At 40.9% G+C, this 25,885-nt stretch overlaps 1 protein-coding gene across 3 annotated transcripts in view; it reads left to right on the top strand.

Annotated features, from left to right (window-relative positions):
- Positions 1-25,885, top strand: part of IQGAP2 (IQ motif containing GTPase activating protein 2) — a 125,488-nt gene that overhangs the window by 18,182 nt on the left and 81,421 nt on the right. For all 3 annotated transcript variants that reach the window (XM_032205396.1, XM_032205393.1, XM_032205392.1), the window contains exon 2: positions 3,322-3,421. In XM_032205396.1, the coding sequence (XP_032061287.1) occupies positions 3,322-3,421 (100 nt within the window). The remainder of the gene's footprint in view (positions 1-3,321; positions 3,422-25,885) is intronic.

The raw sequence follows: 25,885 nt of genomic DNA, 5'->3' as shown, positions 1-25,885 counted from the left end.
AGAATGTATTTCTCATTTCATAATTCTTCCACATCTTCTGGTTGATATGTGCCCTGTTTGGAAAAGAGACTGAGCTTTCTGTCTTCAAACCAAGATCACTTGTCTGGAAACTTGTGTGGATGGATGTACCCAAAGGGTTTGTGTGGTAAGGTGGAAGGCTATATGCTTGAGTTTAGCACTGAAGACTGAAGTCTTTGCCAAAGAAAAGTTACATCAAACCAGACTTAAAGGACCCATGATCTTGAAAGTCTTCAAACTAATTTCCTGTGCAGCTTAGTCCTGCTGCCACCTCTATCCCACAGGTTGTCATTGCTGTTTCTAAAAGCATTTGCAACTGCTTATTTCATGTGATATCACTGTCGCTTTGAAGCCAGCATGTGCTGGAGGGGAAAGTGTATAAGTAGTCTTATCAGAAGGCGTTGGGTGTTGCAAGAGACTCCTCCCAGCATAAGTACCATAGGTGTTGGTGCTCCCTGTGCTTTGCTTTTTCAGAGCATAGGTATTCAGCCCAGAAACACACTTAGGCACTGGCAGGAAAGAAGCCTAACCTGTGAATTGCTGATGCAGTATCTCTTCTAGAAGAGATGCATGTTTTTCACTTTTCAGTGTCTCTACATTCTCCACTCTTGTCATTTTTCCTCATTGTTAGAGGTTTCCCTAAGCAGAACTACAGCAATCCCATGATATCTGTCACTGCCTTCACCCACCCTCTGAGTCAATCTTCACCAATAATTTTAATGAGGGATTTGATGTTGGCCAGGGCTGCTTGATCAGGTATGTCCTTGTTGAGGATAGGAGGCACCCATGGATGTGTTGATCCAGGAACAGATTATAAAGCATTTGCTATTCAGTTAAATTCCTAGTCTGATGTTTATCAAATGGGTTGTGTGCTTTTCCACTCCACTGCCTTTTTTTTTGATTGTCTGTAGCAAGTTGTGTTTGAAGGGCAAGAGTAAAACGTGAGAGCAGCCTAGTACCTGCTAAGAGGAGCAGGACATAGTAACAGCAAAGCTTTTAATGGGGAGCTGTTATGGGGGACCAAGTTCAAGTTACATCAAGGCTGACAGGACTGCACCATGTTAGGGTGGTTGGCTGGGCTCGCCTGATGGCACTTGTCATCATCCAAGGGCTCATACCTCTAGGTGAGCAATGCTGCCTGAAAACTAGCCACAGAGCTCACTGCCTCAGGTAATGAAGTGGTGTATTAAACTTCAGCATGGGGCTCATTGATACTTCACCCTTGTCTAAGGGAGCCATGACTCCTCCCTTGCAGAAGCGCCGTGTCGGAGTGTGGGATCAGCCTGTCCTGGGCACGCTGACAGATGTGGGCAGGAACAGCAGCAAAGCAGCCTCCATAGCCAGTTTCCCATGCCGAGTGTTTTATGGCTTGCATCTTACATTTGCCTCCACATTTATGTTTCAGTTCATAATGAGTGATGACCTGATTACAGTATCTAAGAGCTCATTTTAGAGTGAGTCATGTTTATTGGAGCTACCAGACTTAAAAGGGACTCAGAACAAGACACGTATTTGTTTTATTGGTGCACGAAACTTCTGGGTAATTAGGAAGAGCCATCTTAAAAGCAAAGGAAGATGAGAGATATCAGTGCTTGTGGTGATTAAAACTGAAACTACAAAGCTCATAGTAGCTATATTATATGTTAACAAATGTGTGGTAGCATCAGCCTAAAACGTGGGTGAGTAGTGTCTTTTTTTCTGTCCTCAGTAAGGACGTGCTCTGTGTACTTCTACTTGTCAACATGGGTCATAGGCATGCTGAAGCTACAGGATCTGTTTTGTGTGTGGTCTCCGTTTGGAGAAGAAAGTATTTTAAATATCATTAGTGCATAATGAAGTGAAAGCAGTCTACTGTGACTCCATTTTCTCATGTACCTCAGACGGGATCACTTCTCTTTTCTTTTCTCAGGTTCAGCCTTCAATATATGTATGTTCTTGTAAAGCACTTTTGCTGTGTTACTGTGTCTCTTACCCAAAGTGCTCATATCAACTCAGGATGGTGTTTACCCACTAAATGAAGTTGCATCAGGGAAATGCTGAAAACTACTTGTGACCTGTGTGACATTACAACTAATAGTGGCCAATAGTGCATTTGGGAAGGAGAGGGTCTGATTTTTTTTATCAGTGTTTCTTGATGTTCTCAGCTTGTGGCCTGCTGCTGAAAGCGGCTGGCCCAGCCCTGTTTCCGTCCCCACCCTGTGTTTGCATGAGAGTGGCTGCAAATGTGTAACGACTCAGATCAGAGATTTGATCCTTCTAGAAGTGCGTCTCTTCATAGCTCTTGTGTTTTTTTTTTTTTTTTTTTGTTTTGTTTTTTCAGAAAGGTCATCTTGTGCTTCATGGATGCAGCCATAACATTGTCAACTCTGGCACAAACTGTTGGGAACATGTGGCTGAGAAATACAAGGGAGGGTAGGGTAAACTCTTCTGGCAGTCACCAGCACAAATAGGGTGTTTTGGTAACTGGTTTATAGTGAAAACACTCTTCAAGAGCCTCATATGCTGTGATTGAAGCTCATCCAGAAGTCAGTAGTACTGTATTGCCCTGCAGATTCAATGCTGGAAACATGAACTTCTGTAAGGATGGAGATTTTGCTCACAGAGGACCTTTTACCTACAAAGAGGGAGATCAGTTGTGAGGCACTTAATGATCAGGGATGCTTTCAGCTGGAGGTGTGCAGAGAGTCGTGCTTAATAGGTTGGGGCAGTGCTTTTATGGGAGGTGGTGTGTTTCAGCAGTAAGTAGGGGTATGAATACCATATCTCCTTCATTTGATTACAGCTCTTATCACAGGGCCCATCGATGAGAGACAGCCCAGTCTGCACGTTAACAGCTTGCTGAAGCTGCAGCTGGCTCCCAAGTTGCCCTTGAGACAAGAAATGCCCTTGCATTGTCTCCATCTCTACTTCTGTGGCTGTGTTTAGCATGAGGCTGCTCCATCCAGTGCTCACTTCAAGCTTGTGTTTGGGAGTCTTTAAACTTCTCTGAATATGTGTAAACTGAAACTGTCAGCTCCCAGGCATAACCCCACCTGTTTGAAATCTCCTTTTTACCCCCAAACCAGGTGACGGACAAAGTGTGATATGTGCTTGGTCTGAGCAAGTGGCACTTAAGGAATTCATGCTACAGAGAACAGCACCTTCTTAGTCATCTAAATACCTTTGTGTGCCAAAAAGGTCTCCGTGTAGAGGAGGGACAACTATGCTAATTTCATTTCTGCACTATTTAGCTTAGGTTTTCAGTAAAACTGCTCATTTAGAGCCTCGAATAATGTGTAACTTGATATGGGTTTCACTTTGCAGCTATTGTGGATGATGAAAGGCTTTCAGCGGAGGAAATGGATGAGAGGAGGCGTCAGAACATTGCTTATGAGTATCTCTGCCACCTAGAAGAAGCAAAAAGGTAAGTAAATGAAAGCTCTCTTATAGCTGACCTTTAAATACAGAAGTTAAAGCCTGCTGTGTTCTTGTGTTGCGATGCTTAAAATAACTTTTGCATTACTTTGATTAACTTAATATTGGAATCATAACACTTCAGTGTGAGAAACAAATAACCAATGTGAAAAGCATCCTTCAAAGAAAGGGTTAAATCAAGAAAATCTCTTCAGACTCACTGTGGTGGCCAGTATCAATGAATGCAAAGGCTGGGTGTTAAAACCTAGGGCTGTGGTTTTGTGAGAAGCTGAGTCAAGCTTGTGTGACTGGGGAAATGCTTTTGCTCTTGGCCACGTGGTCCTACTCCCGTCTACTTGCTTGTGCTTTTGTGGAGTGACTTGGGTTGCCAAGATGGCAGATAATCACCTGGGCTCTTACTGGGTTAATGATCCATACCAGCTCAGTGTTTCAGTAGTAGTGTATGGCAAGTGCATACAGGGCGGTAAAGAGAACATACAATGTACTCTTTTGGCTCCTTTGACCCATTGCTCAAGACTCATTACTCCTCTCTTCAATTGACAGTCTGTGATGAAGCGCTGATTTTTCGAGGACACCAGGATTTTATTACTGTGCCATCCTATCTACAATTCACTCTTAAAACACATTCAGCTTTTGTAACTATTAAGCAAGAAAACAATATCCTTGTGCTTTTGGAGTAGCTTAAGGTGCTGCCATTATCATTTGTAAAAACATTTCACACAGTGTTGGAACAGTTTTTCAAAGATGCCTGTTGTGCTCGATTGCTCCTGTACAGCTCTGTTGGTAACTATCCCACTTCTGATCTGCATCAACAAATAGATAGGGATCATTACTCCTCGTCTCCAGTTGGGTGCCTTTCCTAGAAATTTCTGTATGCAAAAGGAAACTTGCATTTTGACAATCAGTGGTACATGCTCTAAAACCTAGGAACCATCACTGTGATGAGAAATCACAGGAACCTTAGAAAGGAGCAACACAGGGTACATCAGTCAGGAATCAACTACAGAAGAATGCACTGGGTTCTGTGTCCACACTGCTCTCCACCATCATTCTGGCACTGACAGTTACCTTTCTAGCAGCCATGGGGCAACTAGCTGCCATTTACTTTCTCTTAGATGTGTTATAAAGGTCATGCTTTCTTATTTCAACTTGCTATTCATTCTGCTGTCCCACTTACTGTAGTAAGCATTGCCTTCTTTTCTCTTTCTTCTTTCCACTGCGGAGGGGTTTCCATGTTTGCATATTTAAGATGACAGTCCATTGTGGCAGCAGTATGACACTTGCCCTGCTTTGTGCACTCCTGTTGCCTGCATCATGCAGTTGCAGGAGATTGCCCTTGGTCAGCTGAGTCAGCTGGCTGTGCTGGCAGGAAATTTGTAACTCTTTTGCTGAGTTAGTTTTCTAGTGGTTTAGTGAGCTGACTAGTCTGATCAAGGGGTCAGAGCAGAATCAGTGCTAGCAAAAAGAAGGGGATGGAGTGCAGCAGGGCTTCTCCTAGCACACTGAGTTGGAGGATCAGCTTAACCACCTCAGGAAGTGTAGTCAAGCTTTGATTTTACTTAAAGTGTACTCCTCCATTTTTTGCAAGTCCACAGCCTGCTGGCCTCTGGCAAGACAGGAATAATTAGTCTACAGATCCAGCCTTTTCTCTTCCATTAGTATTATAACTAATTTATCTTCCTGATTTTTTTCACCCTCTTCACTTCCCAGGGCTATCACTTTGAACTCAAGTTCTGTAGTTCTTCCTTTGAAGCATCCCTTGACACTTAATGAGGAAATGTTTTACAATTACTGAATTAAATTATCATCTTCTATGATTAATCCACCTTCTCTTCCTTGTATTTATTTTCATAGGGATTCATGCCACTAGTGGTTTTCCAGAGGAAACAGCTTTAGTTCCACTGGCAGGTGATAGGGCTCACAGCAAACACTTAGTCAATAACTCCCAGGGCTGTCAAGTACCTGGAAGAATTTTTGGATCTCAGTTTTTGAAATGTACTTTTAAGTTAACTGTCAACACTACTGTATAAGGTGTATGAGTGCTGCAGCATAAGAGACTTTGTGGTTCCTTGTCCAGTCATTGCTGAGGGGTAGAATTGTCACAGATTGAGCTAATGCAGCAGCACAATGCTGCTGGATATCCTACTTGGGTGCCTTAGCATGGTGGTGATTTGACAGGAAATGTATTTTATATATTAAACACAATATATTTTAAACAAGACAAGAGGGAGAACTGCTCCTGGTCAGTGGTTTGAATCTGTTTACAGCACAGAATCTGCTTACAGAACAAGGTGATGCTTGGCCAAGCAAGCAAGGAAGAGGGCAGGACTGCATGGGGAGAAGAGGATGATGGAGGCTGTGGAGGTTCTGTCAGATGGACAGAGCTGCTGGGGAAGAAAAGAGGGTGAGGGAGGCTTTTCCCTTCGCTGTAAGCTTCTGGAATAATTCAGTTGCATCAGAAAACTTCCCCCTGAGAGGGGCTCTTGTTAATGTGAAAACACCACAGCAACACACCCTGATGAAAACGTGCAGAAACAAGCAGAAATGACTTGATCTCATAACTGTGTAGCTTCTAGCCCTCCTTGAGAGCAAGCAAATACTGTGAGCTGGGGTGGTCAGGGACAAGCTGGGCACAGGTGGTGCCAGGTGGGTATGTGGCAGAGGTGGTCTGCCACTCCTCTGTTGGAACAGCAATGGAGGAAAATATCACATCTCACTGCAGTCACTGCACATGGTGCCATTGCTTCCCCAGCAGCTGCAGCATTCTCCTTGTAACAACAGAGCCTAAATGAACCCGGAGGTGCTAGGAAGCAGCAGAGGTGCTAGAAGGTGGTGCTAGAAAGCAGGAGAGCAGCCTTGGAGGGAGTAGCAGGGCTGTAATTCAAACTGGCAAAGCAGGACTGGTGCACACTTGGAAGACCTGGTTGCAGGCCGTCTCATCAGTACAAGAGGGCTTGTGTGCTTTGGCTGCACTACGTGTGAAGCTCCAGCCAATAGGCCAGCATCTGCAGATCTTCTGGGCTGCACATTGGTGCTGGTGGGACTGGCAGAGCAGGGGAACAGGAGCTGGTGGGAGGAGGCAGGATGGTGCCTTTGGCCCCAGGCTGTGGAACAGCCCATAGCTGCAGGCATTGCCCTGCTGCCTGCTCTCTCCTGGGTGATACTGGGAACAAGAACTGCATCTTTTACATACCTGATATAGAATCTTGATGTCTGTTTAGTTGGTCACTTTTTTGACCCCATAAAGCCTGAATGAAAGGAGAGGCATCTTTCAGTATTCATGGATCTATAGATAGCAGTGACAATAAACTGAAGAAATTACTAAAGCAAAGCAATTTATTTCCATTTGGTTGGCAGCTGCTGAAACAGCTAAACAGCAGTGTGCAAACACAAAGGGCTTTGGTCCATACTGAAGATGAATAAATACTGAAATAAACAACTAATAGCAGAAGACTGGGGTGAAGTGTGGTTTTAGATACAATACTAAGGCAGGGTCTATACTCTCTGGCAATATTTATAATCAAAATATTGTTTTATAGCAACTCTGCATTTCAAAATGCCAAAGTTAATTAAAATGGTGAAGAATGTGTACTTTCAGCTATTTTTCAGACCTCTGTTTGCACACTTAGTTCCTGTAGTCCAGCTTTATTAAAAATGAGTTTAACGTGAAAGGAGAATCCTGCTGCTGGTAACTGTTTCTGCAAATAGTATTTTCTGTGCTAGACATAGTATTTTTTTTTTATATATATATATAATATAGGAAACTGTTTTTTAAACACAATGAACAGGCTTATAATATCTGCAGAGGTCTGTAATGTCTGAATAGGGTGTTGGTACTGGAGAAAAAACATTTTCTTCCTAAATTGTTGATTCTTTCATGCCTAATAGCATCTGAGCATCTGAGGGCTTTCTTGCTCATAAGACATTGGGTTTATAAACCTTCCTTAAAGGCAAGAGTCATTCCATGTTGGAAAAATTGAGAGGTCTTGGTATCCTTAAGCTCCTAAGAAAAATAAAACTAAACACTTAGGAGTAGGGATTTCTTCCTTCAAGAAAAGTAAATGTGTGCCTACAACAGAAGCTCACCAACAGTTGCATGAATATGTTTCAGTATCATTTGGGAATTTTTTCTTTTAAATGATCAAGGTTTAAAGTAGGCAATAAGTAACAGCTGGACCACAGACCTTAATGCCCTATTGGATGAGGCTAATTGTAACAGATAATCTTTGGAAAGGAGGATCTTGTCGTAGGTTTTATCTCTGTGATGCCCAGAACATCAGATTCTATCTCAAGTTTGGCTTTTGCTGTTGCTTGTCTCTTTGCACTTGTGCAATTACCTCTCTGTGAATGATAACACAGATTTGAGGGTTTTTAAACTGTGACTAAAGCTTTGGCAATAATGCAAATTGAATTTACAGTAAAACTGTTGTAGCTGGTTAGGGTTATAATCATCCATAATTAAGGAGGCTCTATTTCTCTTGGTTTCTTGGAAATTATACCTTCTTGTGCTAGGCTTAAATTTGGACCAGAGGAAGCCTTATTTTACTAACCTTGCATCTATACATGAAACTATGGAGATTTTTATAATGTTGGCAGTTCTGATTATGAAATTTCAGTAGATACATCTTTTATTTCTTTCTTTACTTTCTTACTAACTTGTTAAATAGGACAAGAACTTGTGTGGAACACTGAAATTAAAAGACAAAGAAGACAATGAAGGAAAACTAACCTGGGAATTTCTTTTGAGAAATTTGGAAATGAAATCAGAAAAGAATGCGGATTTACTGTACAATAGGAAATCAAATAATCCATTTTAAATTTCAGAACCTGCTTCCTTCATCGTACTAGGTTTTATTAAATTGGCTTGCAACAGCTATTTGCAGTATTGGTCACTGATGAGATCACAGTTGGAACCTGCTGTGTGAAAATGCACATCCAGTTTAATATGCTTAAAAGGTCAAGCCCTGAAGTGCTTAACTGGTTCAGTTAAAGCTAATAGTTCTGTGGTACCATAACACCACAGAAAGCTTTAGTTGCTCCAGTTGTCGTGACTGAGGGGTCATGGGGGTTTGCTTTGGAGCCCACCCTGTTACTGGGGGGAACTGATACTCTGATAAGGCTTGGTACAAACACTGAACCTGCCAGGCTGCTTGCTTCCATTTTTCCATGTTTAGGTAGTGGTAATTGTGCAGCCCTGGATGCTCATGGGTAAATCAACACAACTCAAATACTCTGTTTTTTTGTCCATTTCTTTCAGACTGCAGAAAATCTTTCAAGCTTTGTGCTTAAAGGTAAATGCATAATATTGTAATACAGCTGTACAACTAGATGACTATAAGCAGAAAATAAGATATTTCCTGGTTGTCTGGTTTGTATGAGTTTGTCCTAAAACAATTCCTGGAGTAGCAGTCAACTGACATTTTTGTAGATTATGTACTTTGGATCATCTTCCCTGTCTCTGCCTTATGTCTAATAAAACCTGCAAGCCTCAGCTCTGTAAAGGCCAAGTGTTTGAAATTAAGATGCTTCATGAGATGAAACTCTTGGATTAATCCTGTTTGGCCATGATGCTCATGTCCTTGAAATATCAGTCATATACTCAGTCTTCAAAGTTATTGAGCAGCAAGTATACTTATTGTTTCATGCCTTGATCCTCAAAGGTACTCATCTAGCAGACTGCAAGCTACTGAGTTGAACAGGTTTTTGTTCCAGATGGTTGTACAATTGAGCAGATATGCCAGAGTTTTCATATGCAAGTGTCAGTGGTATCAATCAGTCCAAATAATTGCTTGGATAGCAATATTTGCATATGAAAAGTCTTACTATTAGGATCTGAAGGAGAGAGAAACCTTTGTGCCACCATGAGAGAGCTGTTTCTGTACAGGATGCATTGACCTGCTCATTGGGATGTTGAGGTAATTCCTGCACATATTATGGGTCACTGCTCCGTGTGTATAGATGTTGGATAATGCTGCTGAGTATTGATGGATGTGACCTTTGTTTTTTGGAGACTAAGCCATATGGCACTTAACCTATAACATGCTCTGAAGCTAATAGTACAGTCATTTCAGAGCCAGTTCTTTCCTGAAGTTTTCCACTTTTGTTTTAAGCAGTACCGTCATGTAAAAGGATTTAACAGAGGAGTGACCAGTGTGGAATCTAGTTTTGTGCTCTAACACCCTCATATTGGTATATTGTAAGTCCAGTTTCACCAGGAGAGCAAGCGGTGCTTTCATTCCTCCTTCACTTTTCCCTTTGCAACTTGAATTATCTGCTGTGCAACTCAAAAGCAGGATTGCCTTTGTACTCTGTTGTGAGCCTAGCTCCCTGTCAGAACAAGCTAATGGCCTCATTCTGCACCCTGAGTTCCTATTTAATATTAAGCATAACCTGAGGGGGCCTCATTAAGGAATGAATTGTAGCTGAGTCGTCATGTCACTGTACACAACATTGTGGAGTAGGGAAGCAGGCTGCAAGGGGAGGATAGTGGGGTTCCTTGCATGTCACCAACCAAAATTTCCGCATCTGTTCTGTTGGCAATGGTGAAGGAAAGCCTGGGGCTGAACTGTGTATGGAGGAGTGTAGATGTAGGTATTAGAGGTAGCAGATGGATTGAAGATTTTATTTTTTTTTTAAAGGTATTCATATGAGGTTCCTGTTGGGAAGAACCCATGACAGTAACTGTGAGCTGGAGGGGTGCTGTTATCTTTTGCTTGGAGTTTGGAGGACTTTACTGTTGCTCTTAACCTTGGGGTGGTCCTTCTGCACTGTTTGAACTCTGCTTAATAAGACAGGGTGTATGCTCTGCTGTTCCTATACTTCTGAATGTAGACAAAGCTTTTGCTGGCTAACCTGTTAATAATGGAACAAATCACAATGTGGGTGCTGGGTGTACATGCTTTGTGCTAGTACCAAGTGTGCTGGACTATTGGCTGCAACAGCTGCATGCTGCATTGCTGGTGTAGATGACCTGCAAGTGGTGAATGTTGTCTGGCATGTATGCCATCATGCTGCAACTTCAGTGCAACCTTCAAAGAGCTTTGTAAAGGGTTGTGTGTCTGTTTGCCTTGGACTGGAGAAGGAAATTACCTGGGATGATGGATTTTTTTTAACAGTTCCCTTGCAGGAGTGTGCTTTCCGTATGCTGAGATTGTCCTTACCCAGCTCTCTCCTGGAGAGCTGTTGATCTTTGGAAAAAGTGTTTGTTCATGTCCTTGTAGAAACTGGTGGGGAGATGTAAATGGCTCTTCATAGTTCAGAAGAGATGAAGTAGCTACTTGCAGCTTTGTGCAGCTGAGCAACAACTTGACCTTTGTAGCACTTCTTCGAGTGGACTGTTGCTAGCGGTGAGGAGCCCAAAGGCACGTGCTGGTGGAACCTCACTCTAATGGAAACAAGGAATTAAATGCTGACAAGAAACCATCTTCCAAGAGCAGGAATATTTTGCTATAGCTTTGAAGATACAAGAAATCTAGGTCCCCATGAGTTGCTAGTGAGTGGTTTGGGTCTGGAGATCCTAAAATCAGTCCAGTAATTGTTGAGATTTTCAAAAGAACTATGCTGCTGTATCTCCACTTCTGGATTGGAAAAATGACCCAAGGACTGGAAGGGATGGTGCTCACTGACTGTACAGGGGTGAGTCCACAGCTGGCTCTAGCTCCAGTTACAGCAGGGAAGTCTGTTGTGGGATAGGGCAACTGTTGAGAGAGAAGTCTAAGTTCCCTTAAAATCACTTCTGGTGCAAGTATATCAATCTGCTTAGCTTAGAAGGAGCAAACATGACTGTTCACATCTACTGCTTTGGGTGTGGATTAATGCTAGAAAGTGTTTCAGTAATTTTGCTCCACATAGCCTAATGAATGAAGTCAGTAGCTACAGCTGATGCAAAACCAACATCATTTCCCATCATGGGGTGAACAGCCCTCCTCTGAGGGACTAAGTTGTGGACAGTAATGACTTGAAGCTTTCCAAAGCAACACATACTCAGACTTAGGTTGAGTTATGAGGGGTTATGAGGCTCTGGTGTCTGCTGTTGCTCTCTGTGATTAATATACTTTAAGATCACTTTCTATTCACATATGTTCAACTCCAAGGATATATTAAAATGTAGGGTATAGCAGTGTCCCAGAGTTCCTAAAATCACAGAAGCACCTAGCAGGAGCATAGATATTAGTGAGCCCCCTTCCTGATATGGTGGTAGAACTGCCATTTGAAGCTCATGATGTGGTAGCCTTTCACAATTGCTTTTGCTGTTTCTGTTGATAGACATAGAGATGGGCAATGTGCAGGCTCCTATGTAGGACCTAGTAGAAACCTCAAGCTCTCTATCACACTCAAGGCAGAGAAGGCTGTCAAAACAGACCTTGGTGCTTCACCGGTTACTTGTTTTCCAACTGCCTGTGCTTCTTTCAGTTGTGTATGCACTTTCTGTAGTGTACAGTTGGGGAAGCTTCAAGGTAATCTCTGCTATCCTGCATTTAACACTGATGGGGAAAAGATTCTTTAAGTCAAGGCATTCTTTGGAAAATATAAATCTTGTATTTGTTCTCTTAACCATGTTCAGGACCTGGGATATTTTCTTGAATTAGTACAACTTAATTAAACTTACCGAGCTGCATGTGTGAAGGAATGTTTTCTTTAGAGTCCAAACAAAAAATGTTCCTTGCCAACACTCTTGTTTTGCAGTTCCAGATCACATGAGGTGGTCAGATGATTTCTTAAAGATCAGTACAAGTGTAGCTGAGAAAATAACCCAAGGAGGTATCTGTTTCTATTCATTGAAAGAGGAAATAGTGGACCAAAATCCTTGCTGTAATTCCCCACAGACTATATGTCCAAAATTATTTCTGTGATAGACGCATGATAAAGAAGGGAGAAAGCAATTGTCTTTGCAGCAGCATCAGCACGTATTGCTTGATGTATTGCACTGTTTCTATTGCACACTTGCATTTGTGATCAGTAAGGCCTGAAATTGGTTTCAGAAGTAGACACAGAACTCAGGGAGTTCTAAGTCTGACAAATTTGAACCTGGTTGAGGGGCTGTGGATGAATGGGACTGCTCTCAAGTTTGATATACTAGGAAGGATTTCATGTAGCTTCCAGTAGCTGTATATGCTAGGCAGGTCTGGGCTCAGAAGCTGAAACCTCTACTAATAGCAAGTGTAACAACTGCATGGGCTTGAAGGGGAGAATCTTGGGGCTTTTCATTTTTGAGCTCAGAAGTGTTGAAAAATGAATTGTTACTGTGGCAATGAGTACAGATTTATTCTGGCAGGCTGATGGTTACCTACATGCATAACTTTCTAGCTACGCAGAAGATGAATAGCTAGGCTGTGCTGGGATGAGAGCTCATAGATCTGTGATTGAAAATATGTGCCATAAAGGCTTGAGTTGCAGAAGTATCCAACTCTTTTCATAACAGTGGAGGTGAGAGCCTGGACTTTGATCCTGGTTCTTATTGTTCCCACCTGGATTGCTACAGGTTTTGTTTATTGGTGGTGCCTGCCCCTAAAGGGAAGTGACAAATCTAGTCTGACAGCTTGAGTGCTTCTGCCATCTAAAATTTCTAATTCTGCTGTTTCTAAAATGTGATTGCAATCATAGTGGGTAGCATTATAATGCTAGATGCCTTAAATGTATAAAAGGAAATCTGTGGTAAATGAAATTGCCTTAAAAACAGTGCTTTTCATTACCTCTAGTTTTCTGCTCCCTAGCCATTTGCCTGTCACAGTGGCAAAGGCAGAATTCATGCATGAAGATGGAAATAGCTGTAGCAGTGCCTGCAGCCAGGCAGCCTTGCTGCACAAAAACCAGCCTGGTATGGTGCAGGTATGCTCAGGGCATTGGTGTGTTTGCTTCTCAATGGAGAAGAATAGGGAGAAGCAGTGGGAACAAGAAGGGAAAGGGAATGGTGCACTGGAACCACAAAAAATATACTTCAGGCTGCCCTTCCCTACCTCCTTTGCATGACAGCCTTGTTTACCCACAGGACTCATTACTGGTCATATGGAAAGCGTCAGGGGATCAAACGTATCCTATGTCACCACCTATGGCAGGAGCACCTTTAAAGACTGTCTGTCAAACTTCTCTAGGATGAGTAAATAGCAAGGTTTACATCAAAGGTCCGCACGTTGTGCCAAGCTTCTCTTTCTCTTTTATTTCTATGTGAAATAAATTGGAACCTGTGAACATTACAAGCTGGGATGGCTCCCTGTCCTGACAGCTTCCCAACTGCAGATTGCATCACTGTGCTTGTCATGGCCAAAGGAAAGCACAGGACATTTAACTCGAACGTATCTGCCTTTACGTGATGTACAGACTCGGTCATGTGGAATTTGCTTTGCAGGGTGTATGGAGGAGTGCCAGCTCTTGGTCTCAGCTGTGCTCTCCTCGGGCTGGAGTTCAAGGGGGATTCGTGACTGAAGCTGGGTTTTAGGACTTCCCTGTTCTCTAGATGTTCACCAGAAAACGGGAAGAATCAACTTGATACACCCACTAACAGTTATGCTTTTTTTGGCTACTTTCTAAAGCAGAAATCAAAACCACTGCATTATGTTGAACATGAAGTGTTGGGACAGGGTAAAATATTTTTGATTAAGTATTGATAGCTCTGAAAGAGCTGTTTGTATTTTTTTAGCACTTTGAATGATGTGTTTTTCTTTCTCCTTTTCCTCCTCAAGACTACTGATCTATCTTTGTGATTGTCTTAACACTGATGGTTATACATGGGATGTCTACTATCTTTCTTTTAAGAGTGCTTGCACTTCAGTGTGAGTCTTGATAAATGTTAAAGTAAATCACTGAACAGTATTAGTGTATTTCTGTGTTCAGTTCATGTAGCTGGCAGGTCCTTTTTAGTATTTCTGCTGCTTTCTGTCCCCAGACAGAGACCTTGATCTGCTGCTGCTAAATAAATATACTTCTGTTGTGATTCCAATATCAACATTTTCTCCACTTCCTCAGGGTCAAAGTAGTATCACATGATAGTTACTAACATGTATTGCTTTACCTAATGAGAATAGGAAAGATCATACTTTAAAACAAGAATTTGTTCCAGGAGGTGTTATTCACACCTGGGCTTACACATTTATGATGTGAAGAAGAAACAGGGAGTACAGAGTTTGATTATTTTCTAGCATCCTGTGTCCCTTTTCAAAACTGTTTATAGTCAGAGGATTATCAGTAAGTAAGGTGTGGTCTGCTTGAGTTTTCAGTGCCTGAAAGTAGTAGGAACCAACTCATTTGCAGTGGTTACTGGCTGAGATTGTTACAGTATTTTGAATGTCAACAGGAATTGTTTTGCTTCTTAGGAAAACTTGTTAAAGAACTTTTTTTTTTTTTTTTTTTTAGACCTTTGCAAAGATGTCTTAAAGGAAAAAAAGATTGAGCATGTTCATTCCCATGGAAAAAACAAACAAACAAACAAAAAAAAAAAACACAAAACTAGCAAAATAAGGGTAACTGGAAGATTTAACAAGACAATAACATAAAATCCCCAAGAAGAGGCAATAGACAACTGCTGAATTAAGCCTTCTCTGAAATTTGGGAAGGGCTGCTGAAGTACTGTGTACTTACAAAGGTCAACAGAACTGCTATTTGTATTTATTCTGCTTTCTAAAACCAAGGCCAAAATCTGCATGCTAGCAAAAGATTATTTGATGCAATTTTTGTTTGAATTCTCCTTTAGTGCAGAAACAGTCCATTTCTAAATAAAGACTTTTTCTTATGATTTGTCATTAGATTTCGAAATACATGGTTGAACTCTGCTGTTGTTTCACTGACTTCCTAAAAAATGTAGATACCTAAATTGCAGTGCAGAATTTTCATTAATTCTGTAGTTTCTGGCAAGTTCAAAGATGAAAAAAATGAAAATTGTCCAGTATTTCTGACCAACATCCATGTGTTGCAAAAGAAACCACTTTCTCAAAGCAGAGTTCACAAGGTTCTCTGGTTATTCTGTTTCTATGCTGCCTGTGAACTGGGTGTTCTGGAGGAATCATATCCTCTGTGAAGATCCTGCTTAGCTGGTACTTTGGTAACGTGATTAGATTAATAATTAATGCTGAGTGTACTGTGTGGCCTCTCATAACTCAGGATATGAACAATTAGGTGACTGCTATTAAAAATTTGCATGCCTGCATCATGAAAGAGTTTTATGGTTCAGCATCAAGAAAAAGCGCAATGAGGAAATGTGTAGAACACGTGTTGTTTCAGTCAGAGTCTATATCTTTCTCTTGCTTACTGGAAAGGCCAGGAGCAGGTGTAAGAGAAAATGCGAGGACTATTTAGGAGTTTTCAAGGAAGATGCTGAAGGAATGACTTCCCTTTATTGACTTTAGGCCACCAAAGATACCCCTTCTCAGTTCCGTTTTTAAGAGGTAGGTGAACAAAGTTCCTGACCTCTTTCTGCTGGTCACTTCATCTTAATTTTTTTAGCATATCTTTTTGTTTCAAGTCTGTCTTCAGAAAACTGGCTTCAGCAGTCACATTGCACAAGGTAGACTGTTGAGTTGTTTCTCAGATAACCTTTAATTTATGGGTTTCTTTCCCCAGCAAATGGATGAGCTTATGTTGAAATGTGTGAACACTCTGTTGCCAGCCACTTTGAGCAGCCCTGCCAGCTGGGCATGGAGGGCTTTCAGCAGTGGGTGAGATGAAGAGATGTGCAGGCACTGGTTCCCAGCCCCATGGGCTGAGCAGAGGGGTCCTCACCTACAAGGGCATGTGGTGTTTGGGGACTGTCTCTGGAGGATTTTGTTAAATGGCTTTAGTAGATCAAAGCCATGTAGTCCTGCCCTTACTTTGCCAGGGAAACTTGCACTAGTGAGATGGAGCAGTGATTGGTGGGACTGGGGCTGGTTTTCTTGAGCAGTTGTAGCAGAACTGTACCCATGCATGGGGAGGGAGCTATATCCAGGGCTTTTTTCCTGTTGCAGAAGAGGAACACCTATTCTTAAGATGACTGAGCAAGGATTTTGGGCAGGGATGCATAAATTCATTAGTGGAACTAGTTGTCCACATATTTAGCATGAGGCATTTAGAGTTTTGAGTGCCACTGTTGAAATAACCATGTGTTGTGTGTAAAATGGCTGTCACCTTCAAGTAAATCCTTTCACAAGGCTAGCAGCTAGTGCATGTCTGTCTGGGGAGCAAGTGAAAGAAGAAAAGTGCTTTGTTTAGAAATACAACTTTGGTAATGCCTGATAAAGCACTTTCTAAAATAACAGTTGTTAGAGCTTTTGCACAATACAGCTTTTATCCACGTCTGACATTTAAACATTGAAATACTATTGAGTCAGTGTTGCAGAATGTTTTTGTGATGACCATATTACTCTGAGGAGTCTGATCAAGGAGCCAAAAAGCTGAATAACCTCAGGCATTTTTTTTCTCCTGCTGTATCATCTGCTGGAAAAATTTCTCTCAAGGCACATATTCAGAAATTGTGATGAAGTACCCTGACATAGGATGTCCTGGAAAGTGGCTTAATGAATTTAAACTGAAATTCTGACTTGAATAGAGGTCATGTATTAAAAGTCAAAAGTGCTTGAGCTGGTGATAAAAATGAGCCTTTGTTGCAATTCACTGCTGTTAGCTATGCTGGCTTAGTGTTCTGTGTGAACTGTAATGGATTTTTTTGAGGTAAGACTCTGAACTAGAGTTTACTGAGTTATTGTGATGTAAAACTGTTGAGAACAATTAAAGACTTGTGACTTGATCTGCAAGTAATAGGTGAATGAGCTGGAGCCTTGTGGATTTTCAAGGTTGGAGACTGGAAGAAGTGTTTTGAATTATGAACTTGGCATACCTGTGCAGGAGTTGAAGATGGATCCTTGCCACTTCTGAGTGAGTTGTACAAGAACCACTTAGTGGGTGCTTTGTACTGAACCTGACCTGTTCCTCCACTCTAGGAAAGTGCCAGGGGGCATGAGAGGGGACTGATAGATTTGTTCCATTTGATTTGCTTATGTATACAGCAGGCTTGACAGTTTTCCATGATGTGAATGGTAAGGAAGCATGCATCCATGTCTCTAAGGATCTCATTAACAGCCTTTATAGTAAAGATTAAAAATAATAATAGTGATCTCTTAGGCTCAACTGTTCATTTGCTTGTTCAACTCTGTGCCTGCACAGTTGAAGACAGCAGCATCTCCGTCATTCTGAAGGAGAGAAATCACAGCTAGCAAAACTTACATCTTTACAAATCTTTTCAAAGATTGAAAGACATTTAATTCTTTAAAAATCTGAGCACTGAAAGGGCTAATGTACTTTCATGAGCATACTTGGTGTTAGGTGCTACAATATTTCATGGTCTTCTCTGCCGCTTTTTTTTTTTTTCATCTCCCATTAGGTCTGTGCAGTTAGAAAAACACTTCAGTAAAATGGCGTCAGTCCTGAACATATACATCTGATTATACAGTCTAAAGCAGGAGAGAGAAAGGTTCAAACTTTTACACAGTTATTGCATTGCTTAATTCTGCTTTTTTTATATGTTGTCACACTTCTTTTTGCTTTATAAAAAATACTTAAAAAAAAAAAAAAAAATAGGGTATCTGGAACACAGTATCTGGCAGTGGTTGTGCAGCCTTGTGAACTCTGAGTGACCTATTTGAATAGATTAGGGATGAATACAGTGAATATCCTGTCTCAGTATCTATAAAAAACATTGCACGGTAAGTATGGTGCTGCTGTAATGCACATGGCTTTCTGCTGCACAGGCAGAGAATGAAAACTTTTGAACATCGTGTATTGCAGATGGTTAGCTGCTGTCACTGAGTGTCAAATTATAAGATTTGGAGAAGGAAATAGCAATGGCTAGGATGGATGTGCATTGGTAAAAGGATCAGTTGGAAGGTGTTCAGATGTTCCTTCTGATGGTATTGCATCTGAATGGTTGTCAACCATTGTTGAAGCAGGGAAGAGAAAGATAAGTGCAGTGTTCTGGGTGTAAGACTTGTTCAGGTGGGAAGTGCAGGCATGTTTGTACCATCAGCTGGCTCTGAGGGCTGAGGACAGCATAGCTTCAGTGAGTCAGAGGCTAGAGTTCACTGGACATTGCTGACTAAACCTGTTCCTTACTTTGAAGCAAATTTCCTGCTGCTCATCTGCTTTAGGTTCAGAGTATGTCTTGGGAACATCAGCTGACAGTCATGGACAATCTTTACAGCAGAAACTAGACCAGGATGTCAGATAAACTGGCGTGAATGAGAAGGAAATGGAAATGGATGAAGAGCAGTGGCCTGAGCATGGGAATCCATGAGTGCATGAGGTAGGGATGATGGAAGCAGAGGAGCAACTACAGACAATTCTGCAAACATCTCCCGAGAGGTTTGTCCCAACAAGATCACGATCAAGTAGTCCAAGAAACCACAAAAACAGTGAAGGAGGGGCTGAAGACCTGAAGAATGCTTTCTGGATTAGGAGAGAAGCTTCATTAGAAGATGAATGTAGATGTTCTTCCTTTCTTTCCTTAAAAGGAAGGGAGCAAGGGCATAGACAAGAGTGTAAGGCTGTCCTACTGAGTGGGCAGAAAGGGCTGGTGTTGTGGGAATTGCCATCTTTCCACACCTTGTCTGATTGGAGGTGCTGTAACAAGGATGGGTGAAAGCAGGCAGTAACATGGTAAGTAACAAGACAATACCCTGCAGAATCATCACCTGGAGGAGGATTGCCTGATGGTGGGCTTTCTGTGGCTCTCAGTGCACAATCTTACTGGGATCATCTGTTTAGCTGCTAGGGAAAATACATTGTTTGTAATGCTATGAACAGTCTTGGTTTAAACAATATATATATTTTGTGATTTTTTTAAAATTCTGAATTGGTGCAGTCTAAACATTGCTCCTTCTTCAGAACAAGTGCTAATGAGTGCTCAATTCTGTAGAGATAAGAAGGTCTTTGTTCTGCTGTATACAAATGTTGAGCTGTGAACTTTGTCTACGTATGCTGTAAACAATGATTTGCATCTAAACATGAATTGCTAAAGCATCCTGTTCCTTGCTGTTTAACTTAGATGTACTTTAACTATCAGCATATTTATGCTAAATATGTAGTTATGGCATAATAACTATGTATTCATCAGGGGCTTAGCAGACCTTGTTCCCTTCTTTGTAGCTGATCCTTTGCAGTGTTTCTACCTTGTGCCTCTTTGGTGGAATAAGACCAGCTAGCCACTGACCCTTAGAAACAACTTGTGAACGTGTCAGATTAAACAGTTTCCATAACCAGCATATCTGATGATCAAATGATAATTTGCTTTAGTAATTTTGACAGTTAAATACATGGTGTCCATATACTTAAAAAAAAAAAAAGAAAAAAAAAAAGAAAAAAAAAAAAACACCAGAAAACATTTTCATTGTTTTGAAGATGTGCGTTATGCTTACTGTCAAGGGTATAATAGCCAAGATACTTAAAGCAAACAAAACATTTATTAAAAGAGCCCTTGAAAGACAGACCTCTACTGTTTATAGAAGCACAGTTAAAGCTTAAATTTAAAAAAGTTAAATACATCAGGCAAAATAAATTTGGGAATGGGGAGAAAAGACAAATGTAAGGTATTATTAACACTGAAAGATCTTATCCTTTGGATGAATGGAGTCTGCTTGGCCATAATTTTGTTTTGTACTGGTGAAGTCTATGACCATGAATTGTCTAAAAAGAAAAACTGGCTAGACAAAACCTCATGTGATCTATTCCCTGGGTCAGTTGTTCAGGATCACTTACTGCCTCCTGCTTAACTTTGAATCTGTTCCTGGGTTGCTCTTTTTCATCTCTGAGAAATGAATTTGAAACTTCAGGTTCAAATTGTTGTCCTGTGATTTTTCCTCCCAGTGCAAAATCAAAATAAAGGAAGACAAAACTTAAGCATTTGGCTTACTGCAGATGTATCTTGTGCAAACTCAAGCAGTATTTTCTGAGTAAAACATAGGAAGTCTTTGCCTACTTTCTGATTATAGCAGTTATTCTTAACACTGAGAAGTAGAAATATACTCAGTTTTCTTGTACAAATTATTTCATGTTCTTCCTTAGAATTGTTTCTATTCTTCTATGTTTCAACTTTTTAGGAAATCCTAAAATACAAGAGCTCTGTTTTTCACTTGCCATCTGTTGATGCAGAGTTTTATGACCCTGTAAACAAAGTGTTGCCTGCTCTATCCCTACTTATAACACTTTTCCAAGTTGCTGTCTTTCCTATGTGCCTCAAATTGGTATGCCTGATCTGAAAAAAGCTGGAAGTTCTTGACTATTTGGGTAGTCTAAGCGATATTTAAGAAGATACTAGCCATCAGCAAGCAAAAATTGAGACATGATCAGGGAAATGTCCTGTTAAGTACACTTCATAATTTTGTCCCAGGGATGAAAGGGAAAAGAGGGAAGTAGGGGTAAATCTTGGACTTTTTGCAAGGTCTTGTTCTCAAATCTAGGTGGAGTCTAGCTAGCATCTATCTTTTTGTGAGGGTGGGCTTTGGGGCAGTCACATGAAGTTTTGTAACTCCTCTTGTGCCTCATCTGTGGTTTTAAAAATAGGTCTTATTCTGGTTCCCCTCCTGCTATTCTATTACAGCCAAACTCTGTTCTTACCACTGTTGCATCTTTTTCAGCATTTGTTTTTGAGAGGGTTAAGAGGCTAGCTATCAGTGTACAACTGACAACAAGCCTTCACCCTGTACTGGTGTGCTTTGCTTTGCCTGAAACAGGCACGGGTCTGGGGCCTTTTTGTGCACTGAACAACAGGAGCAAAAGCGATCAGTATCAATCTAGTTTTCCTCATTTTGTAAATGATAATAAAAATTCTGCAGCAGTTTTGCGTGTTCAGAAAATTGGTGAGTGATGCTTGCAACTTATGTTGTCTTCATATTTTAAGCTTTTTGCAGTAATGAAAAACAGTAACTATATATTTTAATGAGGTCTTAAATTCTAGGCAAGTTCATTCCCCCAGGTCAAACTTCTAGTTTGCAAGGGATGGAGCTTTGCCAATACACCATGCTTGAAAGGAATCATTGTGCAATATCTATACTTTAAAGCCATCCTGTCCCATAACTGCATGCTGTCAGGAGGAGAATGCTACTTTTTTACTTGGAAACAAGAATAATGACATGGAAAACTGATCTCCATCTGTTGATTCTCACTGCCTAGTTTGATGTTCAGATGGGGTCTTAATAGGTGCAAAATTTGTCAAAATAAGCTATCTAGACATGCAGTTCATTGCTCCCTCAGCCTTATACCTTGGTGTAGTCTTTTTTTTTTTTTTTTTTGCATGAGGCTTTTTTCATGCAAATCATCCTTGGTACGGGCTGAGTCTCCCAGGAATGAATAGCTTTCGTTCTCTTTCAGAGTTGTACTTCAGCAGTTGTGTTGTGTTGTAAGCTGGGAGGGACTTTTTTTTTTTCCCTCCTAGCTCTGCGATGGGAACTGCAGCACCAGATCTCGAAACTGTTGCTATGGCACAATTGCACACGGGGTGCTGTGCTCCTTGCTGCTGATGCTGGTTATCCCTGGAAAAGAGAATCCATTTGGCTTCAGTACAGTTGTTCATTATTTTGTGCAGATCACATACTGTTGCTGCTGTGGCAGCAAGATATTCTGGCAAGAAAAAAAAGTAAATGAAGGTGTAAACCATATGTAGGCTTCCTTGTAACAGAGATGCATGCTAGGCTAACTTCTGTGTGCATAACTCCTTTCCCCAGTTTCTGCTGTGGGCAGCTTTTTGTGAGGAATGGTAAAACAAATCTGTTGCTAGTTACCTGGAGTTTATTTTTAGCTATGAAGTTATCCTGAAATGCAAATTCAGAGTCAAATTACACTTGCTTTATGCTCTTTGCAATATTCCAGGGGTTCTTCATATATGTGTGTGTGTGTCTTGTGGATTATTAGTACCTGTTTCATCTTTTGGTCCTGCTCTGGAGAGTAAAAAGGTGGTTTTACAGACAACTGATTTTTCCAATTGCTGCATTTTAACATTGAACCAAAAGTATCTGGTGTTTCTCCTAAAGCTTTCCTCTGATCCTTAAAGGGTGATTAGATGGCAACCAGATGTTAGTCATTGTTAATCTTCATCCCACAAGTTCCAGACAATAAAACAAAGATTGCCTTTTGTCCTTGAATTTGGAAGCTATTGCAATTCACTTGGTATTTCTGTTTAGCATTTGATGTAGGAACAGTAAGCAGTGTGATACAGACAGTGTGCTGTGCACAGTGAAGAACACAGTGCTGGATGTGGCTTGCATTGCATCCAGGAATCAAATTAACATTTAATGTTTCTAGACTGTGGTCCCATCTGAATCTCCCCATGAGTGCACATGTGCTCAAGTGCACATACCCATCACTGTCTTGCTAGTAAGACATTGCTACAGTTAAGAAAGCAGAGTCTAAATAAATCCCAATGTTTGTGGCCTGGCTATTCTTACCATGAGCGTTAGATAATGAAGGGAGATATTTGGCTTCCCTTTCTCAGAAGAACTTTGGTACCATACTGATCAGTGCTTGAATGACTGGTCTGAGTCAGGGCTGCTTACAGTTAAATGAAGAAGTAATGATGAAACTTTATGGGCATAGCTTTCTACTGGACTTTAGGATTCCTGCCTAGATACTAATAAGATGTTTCAGGTTACTACTGCTTCCATCAGGTTACTTCTGAAGACCTGGAGGTATGTCAGCAATTGTAATAGGAAGTTCTGGATCAAAATGGGTTGGACATGGTTGCTTTAGTTTAGCTGAGTAACCACACTTGGTTAGAGACAGTTGTCAAACCCCTTTCCATCCAAGATTCATTTCCTTTGATGAAATGGATATGTCAAAGAAGCCCTCTGTGCAAGCACTATTGAGCAGATTAAAATATTAGGAAGGGGATGTTTTGGGACTTTGATAGGAAGTAAAAATACGTTCTTTTCTGCGTTCCTACAAATGACTCCAAAGCATTATCTTTGGGGTCTAACAAAATAGTTCTTGGTTTAAAACAATTCCTATCTAGAATGCAATTAAATACCATTTTTTACAAATAAAATAATAAATTGAATAAATATAGGTTAAGCATTAAAAAAAAAAGCAAGTCTCTTTGTGCTGAGCCTTTTTTTTTTTTTTTTTTTTTTGGAAAGAAGCATTTTCAGGTCTGTGTGCTTGTCACTTGGGAGAGTAGTGACATAGTGACAAGTTTGCTTGTTCTCACTGGTAAATGTGGACAGCTTATAGAAAAATAACACTTAACTTGATAGAGCCAGATGGTCAACTTCAAATGATATATATTGTTTCACATAAAAATGTTAATGTAATAAATCCTGGGCTACAAATTCAGGCTAGAATGTAAAGTTACCTTGAGCTGCACAAGAGCTTAATTGAGAGCAGGGTAAAGCATTTTTGGAAGACTACCGGTACTGTTGTCCTCAGTCCTATGGGAATACCTCGGTTTGTAGAGGAGATGCTAAGAACTAGCATTCATTCAAGTATTCAAATCAGCTAAAACACTGACTTGTAAATATATTCCCTAACTACATACACTGACCTATTAAATGAAGGGTACATACATGTATACAAAATCTTTATGATGCAGGGGTAATGCTGCCCAATAATTGAGTGGCAGCCTTTGTCCTCCATGGAGCTGAGGAGTCTTTATTTGTTGTACTAGTCAAACTGAGCAGCAGCTGAGCAGAGCAACTCAACTCTCCTAAGAGTAATTAGACTAGTCCTTCTTAGTCATTTCTACATTCCACATAAATGCACAGGAAAATGTCTAGATATATATGTATAAAAAAAATAAAATCAATACTGCTTGAATTTCAGTCTGAAGTGGATCTGTTTCAGTGTCTTTGGAAACCACCGAGTAACTTTGAGCCTTATGTCCTAAGGAAGGCTGCTTCTCTTGTGCACCATCTGCACACACCTGTGTGTTCTCAAAGTGCAACTGCTGGAATAAATGACTACACTCTAAAACAGCTGCTTGAATAGTGTCCAATACTGTTAGTGTAAATAAGCCTGAATTACTGCACCTTAAAGCTAAGGCTAACAGTACTCAGAACTGAAACTAACTATAAACTTGCTGCAGTTCTCCATGCTTTAGTTATGCTTGAGTCTAAATGTTGTCTGTAAGCTTTCAGTGTTGATCTTCTGAAGTAGATGGTCTAGAGAGATTATATGTTGGAAAAAAAAAATATATATATCTTTCTTTGGTAAGCTCTGAGAAACTGACTCAAACGGTTTTGAGACTAATTTGTAAATGTTTGCACATCTTTGAATGTGTTGGAGCAAGACATCGAGCTATTGGATCTCTTGCCCAGCCTGTGTAATTGTCAGTTATATTCTATAGCACACTTCTCAACTTCTGATACTGTTTTACATGTAGTTTTTTCATAATGAAGTATGAGATTCCACAAACATTTCATATAATCATAGAATCATAGAATCCCTGAATTGGAAGGGGGACACAAGAATCATCACGTTTAACTCCTGGCTCTGCACAGGACCACACAAAAATCAGACCACGTGTCTGAGAGCATTGTCTAAATGCTTCTGGAACTCTGGCATCTCTGTGCTATGCCCACTGCCCTGTGGAGCCTGTCCAAGTGCCTGACCCCCCTCTGGGTGAAGAACCTTTCCCTCACAACCAGCCTGACCCTCCCCTGTCCCAGCTCCATGCTGTTCCCTCGGGTCCTGTCGCTGTCCCCAGAGAGCAGAGCTCAGCGCCTGCCCCTCTGCTCCCCTCGTGAGGGAGCTGCAGGCCACCATAAGGCCTCCCCTCAGCCTGCTCTGTGTCTGCTCTGGGCTGAGCAAACCAAGGGGCCTCAGCTGCTCCTCATACATCTTCCCCTCTCACCATTTTTGTTGCCATTTCCTATCCAGAAGGCAACCTTTTAGATATGGGTCTATTTGCTTTGAGTCTTCATATGATGTTCTGATGGTAGGAGGAAACTGCACTGCATTGAACTTTCTTGATAAATCTTAGTAAAGTACGCAATTAATGTTTGTCTTTGGATTCTGAGAGCCCAATTTACTTGGTCATGATGAGACACCCTTCTCTGAGAATTTCTTCAGAGGAATATGGAATTAAGATACTTGCTTACAAAAGCAGATGAGGAACTGGTCCTAAAAGTAACAATTTCAGATGGAGTCAGACAAAAATTGTTTTTATATGCATTGACAGATGACTTAAAGCATAAAACAGATCTAGCTAGTCCATTATTTTGACTAGAACAGTAGCCTTTGAGAATAAGGATAAACAAAACATACAATACTACCATTTTATTCAGGTGGGAGGTGGGGAGGAAATAAGGGAAAGGGTACCTCTGACTAGGTTTTGCCAACTTCAGGTTTTTATTAACAAATACACCAGTTTCCTCTTGTTGGTTATAATTTACATGTAGGTACAATAGAGGTTGACCCTGATTAGACTCGTTGTACCCAGGTGGTCATTGCTGACTGGAGAAGAGTAGTAATGAGGAAGCTGTTCTTTGAATAAAGACCAAATATG

The sequence above is a fragment of the Aythya fuligula genome, chromosome Z (assembly GCF_009819795.1).
Source record: "Aythya fuligula isolate bAytFul2 chromosome Z, bAytFul2.pri, whole genome shotgun sequence".
Lineage (NCBI taxonomy): Eukaryota > Metazoa > Chordata > Aves > Anseriformes > Anatidae > Aythya > Aythya fuligula.
The sequence above is the reverse complement of the archived record's forward strand: the minus strand, read 5'-3'. Positions and strand labels throughout refer to the sequence as shown.